This window comes from Lepidothrix coronata, unplaced genomic scaffold (assembly GCF_001604755.1).
Source record: "Lepidothrix coronata isolate B3197 unplaced genomic scaffold, Lepidothrix_coronata-1.0 Scaffold13, whole genome shotgun sequence".
In the NCBI taxonomy this organism is placed as follows: domain Eukaryota; kingdom Metazoa; phylum Chordata; class Aves; order Passeriformes; family Pipridae; genus Lepidothrix; species Lepidothrix coronata.
Window position 1 is genome coordinate 4,626,201 of NW_016690193.1, and position 16,740 is coordinate 4,642,940.

At 38.0% G+C, this 16,740-nt stretch overlaps 1 protein-coding gene across 1 annotated transcript in view; it reads left to right on the forward strand.

The window, feature by feature from the left end:
- The window catches only part of LOC108492924, a 63,769-nt gene that overhangs the window by 9,110 nt on the left and 37,919 nt on the right, over window positions 1-16,740 (forward strand). The window contains exons 9-12 of the mRNA XM_017805782.1: window positions 55-132; window positions 10,335-10,531; window positions 12,760-12,824; window positions 13,050-13,156. Of these exons, the coding sequence (XP_017661271.1) occupies window positions 55-132; window positions 10,335-10,531; window positions 12,760-12,824; window positions 13,050-13,156 (447 nt within the window). The remainder of the gene's footprint in view (window positions 1-54; window positions 133-10,334; window positions 10,532-12,759; window positions 12,825-13,049; window positions 13,157-16,740) is intronic.

The following is a 16,740-nucleotide window of genomic DNA, read 5'->3' on the forward strand; positions in this document are numbered from 1 at the left end:
TTTGTGAAACTTGATTTTACAGAATATTTAGTTATTTGAATGCCATTATCCCAGTCTTGCAGGTCATCTCATTGAATGTGGTGCTCAGTGTACAGGTGGAATATTCACTGATTGGCACACAGTACCTGACTGGTAGGTAATCTTGACATCAGTATCCATGTTTGTAGTGGACCAAAGATGAGGTTTCCTACTTATATCTGTGCTATGAGAACTGTTTCTACCTTACTCTTTTGGGGGAGGCAATATGGGCCTCTTGATATTTTGCTGCCTCAACTTTTCTACAAGGTCTGTTCTTCCTAGTGCAGTTTTCCCTTTTGGTCAACAGGGGTCTTTCTTTTGTTAACTTCAGCAAATTTTGAAAAAAAAATTAGCCCTTTGATTATTTTTTCCCTATTTCAGACTATTTCCTTTGTTGTCATCTGCTTTCTAAAAAGATATATTGTTGACTGTCAGGTGTGATTGTAATGAAAAGGACAATACTGATATTTTGGATGCTGTTATATTAGTCTTTAGTTAGGTCAGAGTTGCCTACTCGTCAGTGACAAGTTTTATATAATTTGCTATGGTAGGAATGAATATATGCCGTAGTCCTGTCCTGCTGTATAACGTGATTACCACCATTCAAATGTGTTGAATGGTCAGTTCTTTCAAAAACTTACATGTATCTTGTCTTCAGACCTGTTGAATTAGACTTTCATGTAGGTGTGTCCTTCTGCCTGCTGATGGAACCTGCTTTTGACCAACCTGTGTTTAAAAGTAGTTGGGAAATACATTTTTGCAAAGGCAAGTGGTTCTGGTTCCAGTTTATTCCTGTATTTCTTGGGATGAGAGGGAGGAATCTTGTCCTGTGCTGTATCATGAGAGAGGCAGTGCTTCTTTATGTGGTGGAGGACAGGGCTGAAGAGCAGTGGGGAGATGCAGGAGAGAAGGGTGGCTTTAATACAGTGTGTTCCTGTTCCCCACTTGACTGTGGTCCAGGTGGATGAAGCAGCAGTGCCCTGCGATCTGAGGAGCCCTAGGGTTGCCAGGCTTTTTTCTTCTTCTTATAGTGAGAGCTTCTGATACAGAGTGTGATCCTGAAAGATGTGTTCTACTTTTCTGAGTTCCTGAACACTGCTGATTTAAAGGTAAAGGCATGTATGGCATTGAAAGGGGCAGAGTCAGACATTTCTTCTCACCTATTAGAAGTATACTAGCCCTGAACAAACTGCACTCGCTTTTCACTGTTGTGTTTTACGGGAAATCAAATGAGACAGTTTATAGTAACAAGATGCTCTATTTGATGTGGAAATTTATAACTGCTAATCTTACTCCTGATGTATCTCCCAATGATTTTATGATGATGTCTCATGAAAATTTTTTAAATCTCCTGTGACTCCAGAAGACCTTGCTTTATAAAGAATGAAAGTAAAAAAAAAACAGAATACTGATTTTGTTATTAAAATGTTTGGTAGGTCGTTAAGGATTTTTCTGTGAGGAATATCAGTCTGGTTTAAAAAAAAAAAAAAGGAAGTTTGAGTATATTAAGCTGTGAGCTACTAGAGTGTGAGTAGTTAATTTTACAGATGAGTATAATACATGGATATGCATAGCTAATACTTTTATGTCTGTAAGAATCATAGAACTGTGTCTAAAATCATAGTAGACTTGTGGCTTAGTGCTCTTAATATAGAAGTTTAGCACCTGATACTGCTCTATTACCTTGTCCCCATCAAGCTGCGTGAATACTTTGGAACCATACCTGATTTTATTTGTGCTAATATAACAGTTAGTTATTTACCTTCAGTTTAAGTCTGGTAAAAATTTAGTCATGGTGCCTTAAAACTAATGGTTTTGTTTGCAAGTTCAAAGTCATAGACATTTAATTGATGAAATTCTTGAACTAAAATCATGTGACACATCAGTCTATATGATAAACTCCTAAAACTAGGCAAAACCAAAATAACATGTGAGCTTTGTTTTTACATTTGGAGATGCAGAGTGGAGGTCCACTTCACTGACTGAAGTGGACTTGTGATCCAGCACATCCATTTAGGATATGGGAGGAAGGAAGGAGGGGAGGAAATTAGTTGTTTGAATAATTTGTTTCCTAACAAGTAAGTGCTTACTGTATTTAGGCCCAAATGCATGAAGGGGAAATATTATGAAAGCTTTTGGGCTGCAGAAAAATGGAGTTTCCATTTGATAGTTTAGTAGTAACCTGTCCCTTTAAGTTAAAGAAACTTGGTGACTTTGGGATTTTTGTTTTTTAAGCAATCTGAATCTGTTTTCAATGCATGGACATAATTCATTCTTAATAATATACAATAATATGGTAACTCATAGTCTCAGTAATGACTAAAACATGTCATACCTGCTGCCACCAACACTAATTATTTTGGCAGTAAGTCGGCAGAGCTCTGACAGTTTACAGAAATTACTTGACTATGTCTATTAATGATTTCTTCCTCATTTATGGAAAACGACATTTTTAGCAGCCTCCTGAAAGTCAGTGTGTATAATTTAGATCTCAGTAAATCATAGTGTCTTTGATACATGTTAAATCCAAACCAGCCCAACAAAGTTAGCAAATGGGAGGGGGAAGAAGCCAAATTAAATCTGTGTGTTTGTCGTTAATGTACCTTTCACATACAAATTTCCCACTGCCATAAATATGTTCCTGCAGCCAAGACCATTCACCATTCAGGTCTTGGAAGTGTGTCCCAGACCTTTACTAGAGCTTCAGAAAACCTGTCCCATGGCACATACTGTTCTCTGGTGACTGAACACTGGAGGGCAGCCTCTCTCCTCCTCAGCCCTACTGCAGAGGGTGGGCTTGGGTCATTTCTTTGACTCTCCTTGTTTGGTTTTTTTTCCTCCCCAAGAATAGTAATCCATGTGGCTCTTCTGTCTTTAACTGCTGAAGAGGGCTTAAGTGTACTGCTAAGAAGGACTGACGGGCATGATTTTTTCCTAACTTGTAAACAAAAAATCAAAGAATTTATCATGTTTCAGTCTTAAAAACCTTATCTGTGTGTTGTTTATGCATATGCAAAATAATTAACAAATAAACAAGAGCACTTTAATCTAAATAAAGCCAGGCAAGTTAGAGCTTATATTCTGTGTGTATGCTATCATGTCTTGATGTGTACAGAGGTACTGGATTGGACCCACTTCATTCATACAACATAGTTTTTTAGTTAGTGGGGGTTTTGGTGTTTTCTGCGGGTGTTTTGCTTGTTTATTTTTAATTTTCTTGAAATGTTTGATGCAGATACTTCTGGGAACTCAATTCCACTGCAAAAGGGTGCTTTAAGGAATATTCATGTGTGTATATTGTGGCTATTTAATGGTTAGCTATTAAAACCTAAGCTGCTATTTAATTTTCTTTGTTGTGTCAGTAAAGTAAGGTTTTAATGTAAAACAAGTGAAGTGCATGTTCCAACTCATGACTCTCCAAGTTACTTTAGTTGATAGAAGCCAAATTTCCTTGATTTCTGTCTATTGACCTAAGGCACTTTCTTTAATTTTGCTGTGTGTATCTCCTTGATGCATTGACTTAAAGGCAGGAATCTTGAAGCTGTAAGGTTTTATCCAATTTTCATGAAAACAGGCAGACAGGTAGAGGGGATAGGTGATGATTACTTTCCCAGTGAGAAGGTGGTTGCTTGACTCGCCTCTTGTGTGCATTCTCTGATGACAGAGAATGATGAGCAGAGACAGTGCAAGAAACCATTAGTTTACAGTCTATAGAAGTCTAATGTGCATTCTTAAATGCTGATTTTAAGTGTTATCAAAAAAGGCACTTATTCCTTTCCTGTTCCTTGTATAGTAATTTATGTCAGCAGGTGGTCAGCAGAAGTGAAAATGCGTCACTGCTCCCTATTTAATGTCTAGCACGTAACTGCAGGCCTGTCAGTCTCACTTCAGTGCCTCGTAAAGTTATGGAGAAGATTATCCTGAGAGGTGTTGAAAAATACCTGAAATACAATGCTGTCATCAGTCACAGCCAGCATAGCTTCATAAGAGAAAAGTCCCGCTTATCAAACCTGATTTCCTTTTATGACAAGATAACCCACCTAGCTGATCAAGGGAAACCAGTTGATGTAATCTTTTTGGATTTCAGTAAAGCTTTCAATACAGTCTCTCACTGCATCCTTCTGGATAAAATGTCCAGCACAGCTGGATAAACCACCATCATGTGGTGGGTGAGCAGTTGGCTCACAGGTCAAGCACAGAGGGTAATAGTGAATGGGGGAACATCAGGCTGGTGACCTGTCACTAGTGGGGTTCCACAGGGCTCCATCTCAGGCCCTGTGCTCTTCAACATCTCCATAAATGACTTGGATGCAGGACAAAACTGGGAGGCCCTGCAGAGAGACCTCGACAAATGAGAGGACTAGGCAGTCACCAACTGTTTGAAGTTCAGCAAGGGAAAGTATCGGATTCTACACCTGGGACAGGGCAACCCTGATTGTATGGACAGACTGGGGAAATGAGATGCTGGAAAGCAGTGCCATGGAAAGGGACTTTGGGATCCTGGTTGATGGCAAGTTCAACATGAGTCAGCGGTGCCCTGGCAGCCAGGAGGGCCAACCATGTCCTGGGGGCCATCAGGCAAAGTATTGCCAGCCGTTTGAGGGAGGGGATTGTCCTGCTCTGCTTTGCACTGGTGCAGCTTCACCTTGAGGTCTGTGTGCAGTTTTGGTCACTGCAATATAAGGAGGATATTAAGCTATTAGAGAGTATCCAGAGGAGAGTAATGAAGATGCTTGTGGGTCCCTTCCAACTCAGCATATTCTGTGATTCTGTGATCCCAATGGGGAATTCATACAATGTGTCAAAATGAACTGTATTGCCAAAACGATATTGATAATGCACAGCTCTGTTTAGTTTCATTTATCCCCAGACATTGCTGTCTCTCACTATTATTTAGTGCCAATGGGTGATTAGTACATTGTTTTGTTTTGTTTTGAAATGCAGGAGAGAATAAACTAATGCTGATCAGTAGAGTAATCATTTTGAGGAGATGATAAACACTGACATTTTGTCCTAAGCCAAGAGTGTACAATGATTGAGACTGCATAATCTTCTGGCCTGGAATGACCAAAAGGGTAAGTCAATAGCTGTAGTCTCTTAAGGGCTGGATCCAGATTTTTTAATTTGGGACTAGAACAAAATCCGGCATGCGAGTCCCAATCAGTAATGTGGAATGCTTTTTTTCTCTGTACCACCACGTATTCCAGACAGCTGAAAACACAGGCAGGTGGTCTGATTAGGCTGAAATTGTCTGGCCATTAAGTATTTAAATACAATACATAGTCTGAAATGCCCTAGTCAGCACAGATAAGTGATGCAATCAGTAAGTTTTGCCTAAAGCAGAATTGCATGCTAGGAAACATTTTTGTACCTACGTGTAAATAGATGCTTATACCTTTACCCATAAGCTTGTGCTGATCTTGCCTGACACTTTACCAGTTTTGAACTTCTTGTCAAAACACTGCTGGAAGTGGTAGGAGCTTCTCCTTTTTGCCTAATAGCATTGTGGTTAAAATGCATACCCAGGCAGTTGAGAAGCTTGGCTTAGAGCTCTCTTCAGCATGACATTCATTGAGTCACGTCCCAGGAAACTGCATCAGTTGTAAAGCTAGAAGTTCATACCACAGCTTACTTGGATTCTGGGTCGCTCCCATGTGACATACATTGCTGTGGCTTTTTTGTTTTCTTGCAGTAACTTCCCTTGCAAGTAAATGTATTACACCAACAGTCCCCATCTTCTGTTGCCATTAATCTCAGTCTAGCAGTAGTGGCTAGAATGAGATACTTGAGGGATTTGACACTTTATGACCCGTCTCAAACAAGGTCTTTCCCCAAAGTACTGATTATGGATTTTCCTTTTGTTGTAATGCAAATGGTGTAAGATGCATGGCAAAATAAGAAGGAAGGCTGTCTTCATGGCTCCACAGAGTTGAATAGTGAATTGTCCCGGAGTAGAGAGAGGGGGGGGATCTCTTCTTAGGCAATTCAAGTTATCACTTCATACATGCCCATACACTGTAACATTTCTGAGAGCCAAAACTGAAAAAACCCTAGCATTTTACATGGAAAAAAATCAAAGTCATTGGCAGGCAGAGAACTGACAGGAGACTCAGTTTCAGAGTCTTGATTGCTGTAAGAATAGGACAGCAACTGTAGGTGGTTGATGAGGTTTCTGCAGTAGTAAAACCGGTTTTGTGACTTAGGTACCCCTGTGCTGTAGTCAGTGAGAACCTGCTTTAACTGTTAATGCCCATCTAGCCCCAGTTTGAAGGGGTTTTCTGACGTTTAATCTTAACTTCGTTTCATTCAGTGCTGTAGTTGACTAATGTGTGTAATTTATTTAATTGATAAATATCAAACATGCAACCTGAAATGGACCTTTTGGATTAAAGAATGATAGTTTTCACAAACTGATGTATAGTACTTCTCTATTTTAACTCTGTGTTGAGAGAACTGCTCAAAATATTCTAAAAGTACTACTTGATATTTATCTCTAGTATTACATTTTATTAATTACACAATCACATAATTTAATTAGAATTCATTTTAGTAGTTCCCTTTCAGAATTGTTTACACTGCTTGATCTTGCCTTGTTCTGCATAGGAATTTTGTCACTAAACTGATACAATTCTTTTATTATTGAAAGGTGCCACTTAGACACTGTACTGCTTTGGATGCCATGACTGTAATTGATGCTGAAGTTCACAGTTCTGTGATTTAACTCCCCTGCTACACTACAAAATTAAAGCTTGGCTGTGGGTTATGGGCAGCCTAAAGTTGACATGTTCCCTTCAGGGCAGATGTCATATGGTGTGTAGTCATTCAGCAAAACCTACTAGTGAAACAGGCAAAGAGTTACTGCTTTCACTGGAAGTGCTGGTCAGGATGATGGTGTGGTATGTGCTAGAATACCTGGTTCAGGCAGCTACTGCTGCTAGAGAGCTCTTAATGCCAGGTTTAAGTAGATATCACTTGACCGAATCGTGCCATAGGAGTGACAGACCAGTTTCTTTCCATGCTGAAAATTAATTTTAAGTAATGTCTTTTAGCAATTCACAAAATACGTTTTTCTCTTAAGCATACATATGTTAATGTGGATTATTACTGTCATCTGCTACAAGATAGTACTGGATATATGTATTTTTCCAGTCATCCAGTTAAAATACAGATAGAATCCAGGGGCTTCTTGCTCAAGTCATTGCATCTCTGTGTTGTGAATTCTTAAAAATTTCAGACCTGACATGACCTAGGAGAACACGCATCTTCTGCAACTAACAGCATTCAGGAAAGTTCACTGGGTTGTGTTGTACCCCAAGGAGGAAACATCCCTCATGTTTATCTTTGACAAAGGCAAAAAGTCTTCCCTGATACTTTCATTGTGAAATAGAGTAACAATGAAAGAGATGACCAAATAAGTCACTGATTGTAGTGTTTTTTTCACTGACCTTTCCGGGTCATAAATTTCAGAATGGTTTAAATATAGCTAAAAATTCTAATCATGCTAGGACATGCTAGTATCCTGTGTCATCATGCCTCTCCTAGGAAGACTTTAAGACTTTTATTTTTCCCCTTTGTTTTGGGTTTGGTGTTTGGTTTTTTGGTTTGTTTGTGGGGGTTTTTTTGTTTTGGTTTGGATTTTTCGAGGGTGGTATTTTTTTTTGTCTGGGGGCTTTTTTGTGTGTTAAAATGTCTTCTCCAGACAGTTTTCTTACAAGCTTTGTATCAACACTTTGCTGCAAGTCCTAAGAATTGAGTGTCTGTTTTCATATAGCAAATAAATCTCAAAGTCAGAGGCTATTTAGAAGCTGTTTGAGAAAGTACCTATATGAGCTCCTTCCAGCTACTGTGACAGTATAAAAAACTCCACCATAAAGATCCTGTCTTTTGTGGTCCTAAGATAACAAGAAAATCTGAGTCTGTCCTTTTGCATACTGAGAGACCTGAATAATAGTGTTGTTTATACTGATACTGTTTATCTGCTGTCATCCATGTTTGGTCTTCTTTTAATGGCTTAAGTACTTGCCAGATTTTAACCGTTTCAGGGGGTGAAATTTCTCCCTTTGCCTCACTACAGCGTATTTGGGTTTTGTTTTTTAACAGCTTGGATCTTTTGAGAGTGGAGCTTGGGCAAAATGAAGTTCAATCACTGTCAGTAGAGTCAGTGGTTCAGAGTAGGAAGTTGAGTGTCTACAGTCTAGTTCTTCCTTCCAAACAAAGGTCACTCAGGAATAAGTGCAGGAATGTATCGTAAGAGTTCCATGTGCTGATGACTGAGATCAAAGTGGGCTGCAACAGGGATGCTGGTTGTCAGTGCAGTGAGATTGCACTGGGTGATCTGTCTTGAGGGAAGGGATATGTTTTGGATAGGTGATTCAAATAAGCTGCTTGGAGCCTAACTCACAAGGTGCTGTTGACTTAAGACAGATAGATGGTAGGGTCAAAACACACAAGGATGGCACCAAGAGGGTAAAAGCATCTTAATTCTAGCCTTGTTCAGTCACTGATCCTGCTTTGTTACCCTGGACAAATCATGATGTTTCCTGTATGTGTCTCCTTACTTACAAAATTGGGATAATTACATACGTTAGTCTATTACCCTACATTAATGTTCAAGATCAAGAATTGAGAGATTTTTGGGGTGTTGGTTTTTTCTGTGTTACACTTTAAAATATGGTATGTTATACTTGTTGCCACCATCTTTTCTCCCTCCTCTTCCCCTAGAAAAACCCCACTAGAATAACTTGTATAAAAAATTGTTGATTCCTTTCAATTCTTTGCATTCACCAGAGTGGGCTTTTTTTTGTTTCCCTACATCTGTTTGGTGGTTTAACTAGTTTCAAAGACCAGTCAATTGAAGTATAATCTTTACTGATTTGATGTGGGCTTTTCTAGGTGTTTACTAGCTACCATACTTTTAAAGTTTTGTATGCTATAAGCATTAAAGTTGCTGATCTCTGGTAACAGATCTTGTATCTTAATCCTTTTTTTAAATAATGGGGTTATGTTTGAATATTCCCAATGATAAGGAATCTGCTCAAACTCCCATGAACTTTTACAAATGTCCCTTAAGAGTTCACTGGTTTCTTTGCTTACTTTCTTCCAAACTCTGTGGATTTATGTTAAACAAACTATGTTCATGTAACCTTTGCTGATAACGAATTTGGTTGTATGTTCAGCACATTGTTACCACCAGCAAATAATTAAATTCAGGCACAGACTGATTTTAAGTTTGTGTGAGAGACCTGAGGGTCACTGACTTCAATGAGTGTGGTGAACTTCACCACCTTTCATTATTAGGACCTTTTTAGAACAGTTTAACTTTGGCAAGGGTCTATATCTCCTTCTCTTTTTGTGTTCGTTTTGTGTTTCTGGGGCACATGTACAAATTTCAGACTTCCTGTGAGAGGGTTAGCCAGGTAGCCTTTTTAGAAGAATATTAGCACTTATTTTAAATCTCAGGTACTTCTGAAAAGTTTTAAGTCCTTAATTTTGCTCAAATTCTCTGTAAATAAAATAAAAACCTTTTACCTAGAAAAGCAGATGTCTGCATCTCATCCATATAATCCCGAAAATTCTGCCCTGCTGCTGTAATGACCAGCACGTGCCTCTTATTATGAGTTACTCAATTAATTTTGTATATTAACGCTTGTGAGAATGTGAGGGGGAAGAATATTTTAATTTATGAACATGTCTATAACTTTACTGCTTTTGTTTTTGCTATGCCTACGATTAAAACTTTTCTGTGTATCATTGATGTGAAATTGTCCTTAATATGTGTGATTATTCCTGTTTCCTACTTCCCTTCATCTCTGAGGCTTCCAGTACAGTTTGTTCTTCCTGCTTTTACTGCCTTTTTACAAATCCAGAGTGCAGGATGTATTTACATGTCTTCCCTTTCATGCTATGTGTGCTGCAGTAACCAAACAGGGCTAGAATTAGCAATAATTGTTTTTCTTCTGAATTTACGTCTTTAATTATAGTCCTTTAATTCTTTCAGCTTCTTTTTACTCAAACCATTTCTGTTAGTGTCCTTCTCCATTTCCCTCCTCACTTCCATGTTTCCTGTTGGTATCTGCTTTTATGTCTGCATTTCTTTGCCAGACAATAAACTGCATCCTCTTAATATTTTAGTCGAGCAGTTTGTCCAGTGCTTTTTCTTAGGTATGTTTCTGTAGAAACAACCAGATCTGTTAACTCTTGATAGGTTTTCTTTAATTGGTCATTACTATAAAATTCTGGTGTGGTGTTAATAATTTTTCTTTTCACTTTTCCTTTGTATTTATAGGGTTATTTTCTTAATGTTTTTCATGTTCTAGGCACAACATAGGCTTTCCTGTTGTAGAATGTTCCTCTGAAGGAGACTTTATTCTTTCCAAACCACCAGACACAGGGGGACTAATCTCTTTTGGCACTGTAGCTGAACAGTTGGTATATGAATTGGGAAATCCTCAACGCTATCTTTTACCAGATGTTACATGTGACTTTTCCCAAGTTTCGATCACTGAAATTCCAGGTTAGTCCTCTTACATGTAAAGAGATCTGTCAATGAATTGTGTTATCGAACTAAAGCAGCTACTTTAATTTCCATGTTGTCTCAGCATATTTTTGTTAAATCAGTTCCTTAGAGTGTGATACTGTATTAAACTGATTTTTTCAAGGACTTCTTCTAGAAATTCCTTTATAAATTTTAAGCATACTCTTATTTATCTTGCTGACTGACTAATTTATATCTTTGATCGCTACTCCTTTTGTTTTACTTTTTAATGCATGCCCTGCACCTACCAAGTCCTTAAACTGTGTATGCAGCATGAACAACACTGACACAGCTCCACTATGATTTCAATATTTTTTAAACTGCAGCTCAATTTCTTTTCTCAAAGAAAAAAAAAAAAGAAGGTTGTGTACATGTTTTAACTTAGGACATTTTAAGCGTTAGTAACAATGGAAAGTCTTTCAAAGCACTACTTCGTAATGGTGTTTTTCTTAGACGTTTAGGTGGATCATCTTAAGTGGTAGAAGCATGCTTAGGCACAGGATTGCCACCAGAAAATCAGTGTTTGAAAAAGTCCATTTGCTATTCTGAAAACACTCAACAGCAGTAGACTAAAGGTGGATTTAATATATTTCAGGATTTAGCTTCAAAAGCAAAACAAACAAAAAACTCCCAGGCTTAACAGATTTGAAGATCTGTAGTTTGACCAAGACTGTCATTTAAAGTTTGTTTTTTACTGCATCTATGTTGTATCCTTTTTCATTCTAATGGAACTTATCTGTGACAGTATGCCGAGTGTCTTTATAAAGCTTAGAACAATTGAAATCTCAAATTAAAAACTTACTGTGATAAAACTGAAAATGCTGTAACATGAAAAATATTTTAATAATAAAAATTCCATAAAACAACACATTGAACCTTCTGCTCATGCAACATAACCAAATGGCAGTCTGATAAGGCCAGCTTGCTACTCTAAGCCCCAAGTCTTTTTCTTTTTTTTAAAAGAAACTCTAACCTTCGTATGAACTTTTAGCTTGCAAATGACCTGATATGACATGTTTGAACTTAAAATGAACCTTCACATGAACTTTCAGTTAGCCCTCTTAGAAATATAACAGATGGAAAATGGGCAGATTTCTTAAATATTTCAGTTTGAAGTGCTTTGACACGTACACCAGTAAAAACAGGCAAGCTATCTACTTTTGCTGTTTACGTTGCCCGTTTTATTATGCTGCTGCATTACTTGCAGTGTTTGAACTGAGAGGTGCCTTTGTGGTTTTTTTGTCAATGGATGCTATGCATTTGTTTTGTATGCTATGCATTTTTTTTCTTTGTATTACTGCTTTACCTGAAACATGAAACTCTTCGAGATCTTCGTCCTGACTGTATTCAGACAGTTAAATTAACTTCATGTCAGTCTTGCAGAGTGATGATTTTATTTGAGTGATGTGTAAAATTTGTACTAGTCACATTTTGAGTGTATTTTGATCTAGTCTTTTCAGAGTATTTGTATAAAGCTTTGAAATTCTTCTTGAATGTTTGCTAGCACAGGTTAGGTACAGATGAACTGTAGTATAATTCTCTGGCATGAGGTGTTGATCCTGCACTGCTGATTTTAAAGGAGTTGCACCTATTGATTTTCTCTAGTTCAAGCTTGACCTGATGCCAAAACCGCAATTTTCTTCTTTTTTGTTTTTTTGTTGCACTAATACTCCTAACACTGAACGTGGTAGTTGCCCTGGAACGTATATTCAGACTGTTCAGTTTCTGTTATTGACAAGAAAGCTAAAGTTAAGTTATCCCTTCATTTACTCAGCTATCAGCAAATAAACTCTCATGGTTTCTCACCTTGTTTTGTTTCTTTACCAAGTGAGGGACTGCAGTCTGCTCCAGCCAGCTACAGTAAATTGTATGTTCTCTGTGTGTGTGTGCAATAACTGGCTATTAGTGGGAAATAACTATTGAGTCTGAAGTCCTAAGGCTGCTTTCTGTGTTAAGTATTTTTAAGTGTGTGAATAAACATTTCAGTCACCCTTTTAAAAGGCTCACGGAAGTCATAAATTTAGTCACCAGTTCACTGTGCTTTCTAAGGCAGGAAGGACTGTTTTGTGAGAGGTTCTCTCATCTGTGGCAGTACAGCTATCAACGATTTACTTTTTAATTAAGAGCATTTGATTAATATGTATCACAAAAGAATGTCTTTGAAGTTATATTGAAGAAGCTTAAATACTGATTTTTAACTGTTATAGGTTTTGATGGTGGAGCAGTGAAAGTTTGTGGAGCCAAAGGATCGCCTCCGTCAACATTTTATAAGGTATTACCTTGTACAGTGGAGTGTGAGATATCCTCATCTTCTCTGCCCCAAGAGTAAAAGAAAGAGGAGAAAAGTTTAAAAAGACAAACCTTATTTGATATATAAAAACTTGTTAATTTGTATAATGTTAGTAAGTGTGTATTTGTATAGATAATAATTGCTTGAGAACATTTATAGCATGTCAGTACTGAATGCCATGTAATTTCATAATCCCTTTATTGTTAGGTAAATGCCACTTATCTTGATGGCTTCAGAGCTACTGCTGTCTGTCCAGTGGGAGGTCCAAAGGCAGTACAAAAAGGAAAACGCACTGCAGAAGGTATTCTACAAAGGTTAGTATTTGAGTCTTGGAAGGGATCTGGTTTTTAGTTGTTTTGTTTTTTCAGAGATAATGAAAAAAATAATGTTGCTATCATATGTCACAGTTCTAACCTTGTAAGAACCCTTGAAGATTAGAATCTTCCTATTTGGAGGACATTTCAAGACTTAAGTAGCCTGTTCAGGAAACCTGCTTTCAACATATAACTGCACTCATGTCAGTATATTTGGGCAAGGAGGGATTCCTCTTAAATATAATTCCATATGCTCACAAGAGTGTCTGAGCATTTATTCCAATAGCCCCAGTCTTTCTAGTTATGAGATAAATTTCCTTTTATATAAAACTTCCTGCCATCCTGTTATAGATCCATGCAGCAACTACACTAGAATAGTCAGAAATACAGGGTTTACTGTGAACTTACAGTGACTGCTCATGTACCTGTGTGCAGCATTATGGTGAAGGAGTCATTGACTGACTTCCCTCAAGAGACATGACAGATGAGAGCAGACTGATATGGGTGTGTGAACTGTGCAAATGCTAAAAGAGTATGTGTCCAAGAGCTGCTGAGAAAATCAAATGATGGAAAAAACCCTCCAGGAGGTGTTAGATACAAAGACTCAGGGACCCAGAACCTCTGAAAAGCACCCTTTCTGGAAGCTAGGTCATTATTTTAGAAAAAAAAAAGATTGGTGTATTTTCCCTTTCATATTTGCTCTTGCACATTATTTCAGACTGGACTACGTGAATCTTTTGCCTGATTGAAACAGCTTGTGGTGCTGCTGCCTCTCCAACCTCTAGAAAATTAATTCAGCCTGTTTACTGTGGTCTCCTGAGTAATCCTCAGAAGAAGACTGATGTGAGGTAGTTGAAGGCTGGTTGACTAATTTTGATAAGTAGCCTCTAGCCCATGAGGCATGCCTGTAGGCATGTTCTGTGTGTTAAAAATCACAATACACAAAAATATATTCTCCATCTCAAATGCAGTCTTAAACAGCTTAATTTGTGGAATTGTTTGTGTGGCATGTTCAAAAGATTTGTGTATGTCAGCCCAGACAGAGAATAAGAATTACGCTGTTTGGATCCCTCTCAGAGAATGCTCTACCAGCAGTGATATCTCTTTAGGAAATGTTGACTTCAGTCTTTTCACCAATTCCTGTTCATAGAATCATCAAGGTTGGAAGAGACCTTTAAGATCATCAAGTCCAATCATCAACCCAGGATGATCGCTGTAACCCCTAAACCACATTGCTCAGTGCCAAATCCAGACACCTCTTAAACACCTTGAGGGATGGTGACTCCACCACCTCCCTGAGCAACCTGTTTGAATTGCCTGATCACTCCGACAGTAAAAACTTTTTTTTCTAATATCTAATCTGAATCTCCCTGTCTCAGCTTTAGGCCATTTCGTCTTGTCCTTTCACTGCAGTCGCAGTAGAAGTGACTGACCACTGACCCACACCTCACTACAACGTCCTTTTGGGTAGTTGTAGAGAGTGATGAGGTCCCCCCTGAACCTCCTCTTCTCCAGGCTAAACAAACTCAGCTCCCTCAGCTGTTCCTCATAAGACACATTTTCTAGACCTTCTATGAGCCTTGTTGCCCTTCTCTGGACACTCTCCAGCACTTCAGCGTCATTTTTAAAAGCGAGGGGCCCAGAACTAAACACAGTACTTGAGGTGCAGCCTCACCATGCCAAGTATAGGGGGACGATCACTTCCCTAGTCCTGCTCCCTACACATCTAGATCCAAGCCAGGATGCCATTGGCCTTCTTGGCCACCTGGGCACACTGCTGGCTCGTGTTCAGCTGGCAGTCAGCCAGCACCCCCAAGTCCCTTTCTGCTGAACAGCTCTCAAGCCATTTTCCCCCCAGCCTGTAGCACTGCGTGGGGTTGCTGCAATCTGAGTGCACGACCCGGCACTTCACTGAATGGGCATCATGCAGTTGTCCTTAGCCTGTTTATAGTCTGTCCAGGTCTCTCTGTTTCAAGAGAATATTCTAGTCAGCTTTCAATCTGTTCTAGGTTAAATTCTGCCCAGTAGTCTAATGGCAATAAGTACAGAAGATGCACGAATTTAATGTGCTTCATTTATACAGGTCAAATTAATTGTCAGCCTAAGATATTAAGCAGCTTTGGCAGCTTGTAATACACCTTCTTTCATTTCTGTTTTGCATGCTTCTCCTTTATTTATTTATTCATTATTGAAAGCAGGAGAGATTTGGCAATACGTGTGCAAAGAAGTCTTTTTGGAGTAGTCTCTGGTGTCCTTTTATTTTTGATGATTCTCTGTTGTGTTACCAACACAAATGAAAGAGCTAAAAATTACCCACAGAATGTATTTTGAACTGTAATATCTCTGATTGTAATGTTTGTAGATAAATAATTTAAAATAACTTAATACAGACACAGTTTGCAAATTAGTTACCTTAAATGAGGTATCTGTCTCTTTTCCTTTTTTCTCATCAAAATTAAAGGTGGCCTCATTTGTGGTACATGAACCCCCTTCATCTCTTTACAGCAATTAGAAAATTATATTTTGTATTTAACTCCTGTACATTGCTTCATTTTTTCAGGTACCATGCTAATATTTATGACAAAAATGATATATTAGCAGTGTCTTTGAAATGTTTCACCTATGCAAAATATTTTTCTCATCCTAACATAATTCCAGTGTTTCAAGTGATAAAATCTTTTTTCGATCTAGAAGAGTGCCAGACTAAGATTCTTAGGAAACCAGTTTAGGGTCTTCAGAATTTAACTTATTTTTCCAGTCTGCAACATGTTAACAAGTCAGACTATTTTTAACAGTTGGATGCTTTAAAACTTTTTTCTAACTTTTTTTTACTGTGGGGTTTTTGTGTTGTGGTTTGTCTTTTTTTTTTCTTTTGGTCTTCATATGATTTTTTTTTTTTTTTTTGTAAACTGTAGTCATTTTTGGTTTTAGTACTTGACAGTTGGGCTGTTTTTTCTGAGTTGTTGCAAGCAGTCTATTTATTCCAAATTTAGTATTTGTCAAAACCCAGCATTCCTGTCTCTCTTAAAGCAGTGTGTGTTTTCATGCTGTATAAAAAGGTAATGTTCCTACTCTTTATTGTGATTGGACAGACTGGGCACTCAACACAATGTGCTTTGTAGTGGGAATATCTGTTTTATAAAAAGAATTTGAGAGATTGCAGTGTCAGACTGGACAGGCGCAAGTGATGAAAAAACATGCTCTTTAAAAACATTATCTGCTTTCTGGCATTTGAGTTGTATGTTCATTAATTCCAAGTAATCATCTTTTAGGCTTGAATAAGTGGTTCTCCTTCATTTGATTCCCCCCCCATTCAGTGCCTGTGATGTAACAAGATTGTTTCTTGTATTTATCGTAGTTCATAATGCCTTATAGTAGAAACAGAGTTACAAACTGAATTAGCAGTGTGAAACCCAGGAAGATTGCATTACTCTCTAATGACATTGAAGCTCTCTTTATTTCAAAGATAACAGTAAGAACTGAAATACATTTATTTGTCTTTGCTTATCATCTTTCAAATAATTTGAATAAACAAAAGGCTCAGTTTGAAACCCAGGGAAAAATTCATAGGCATGACTTCCTTG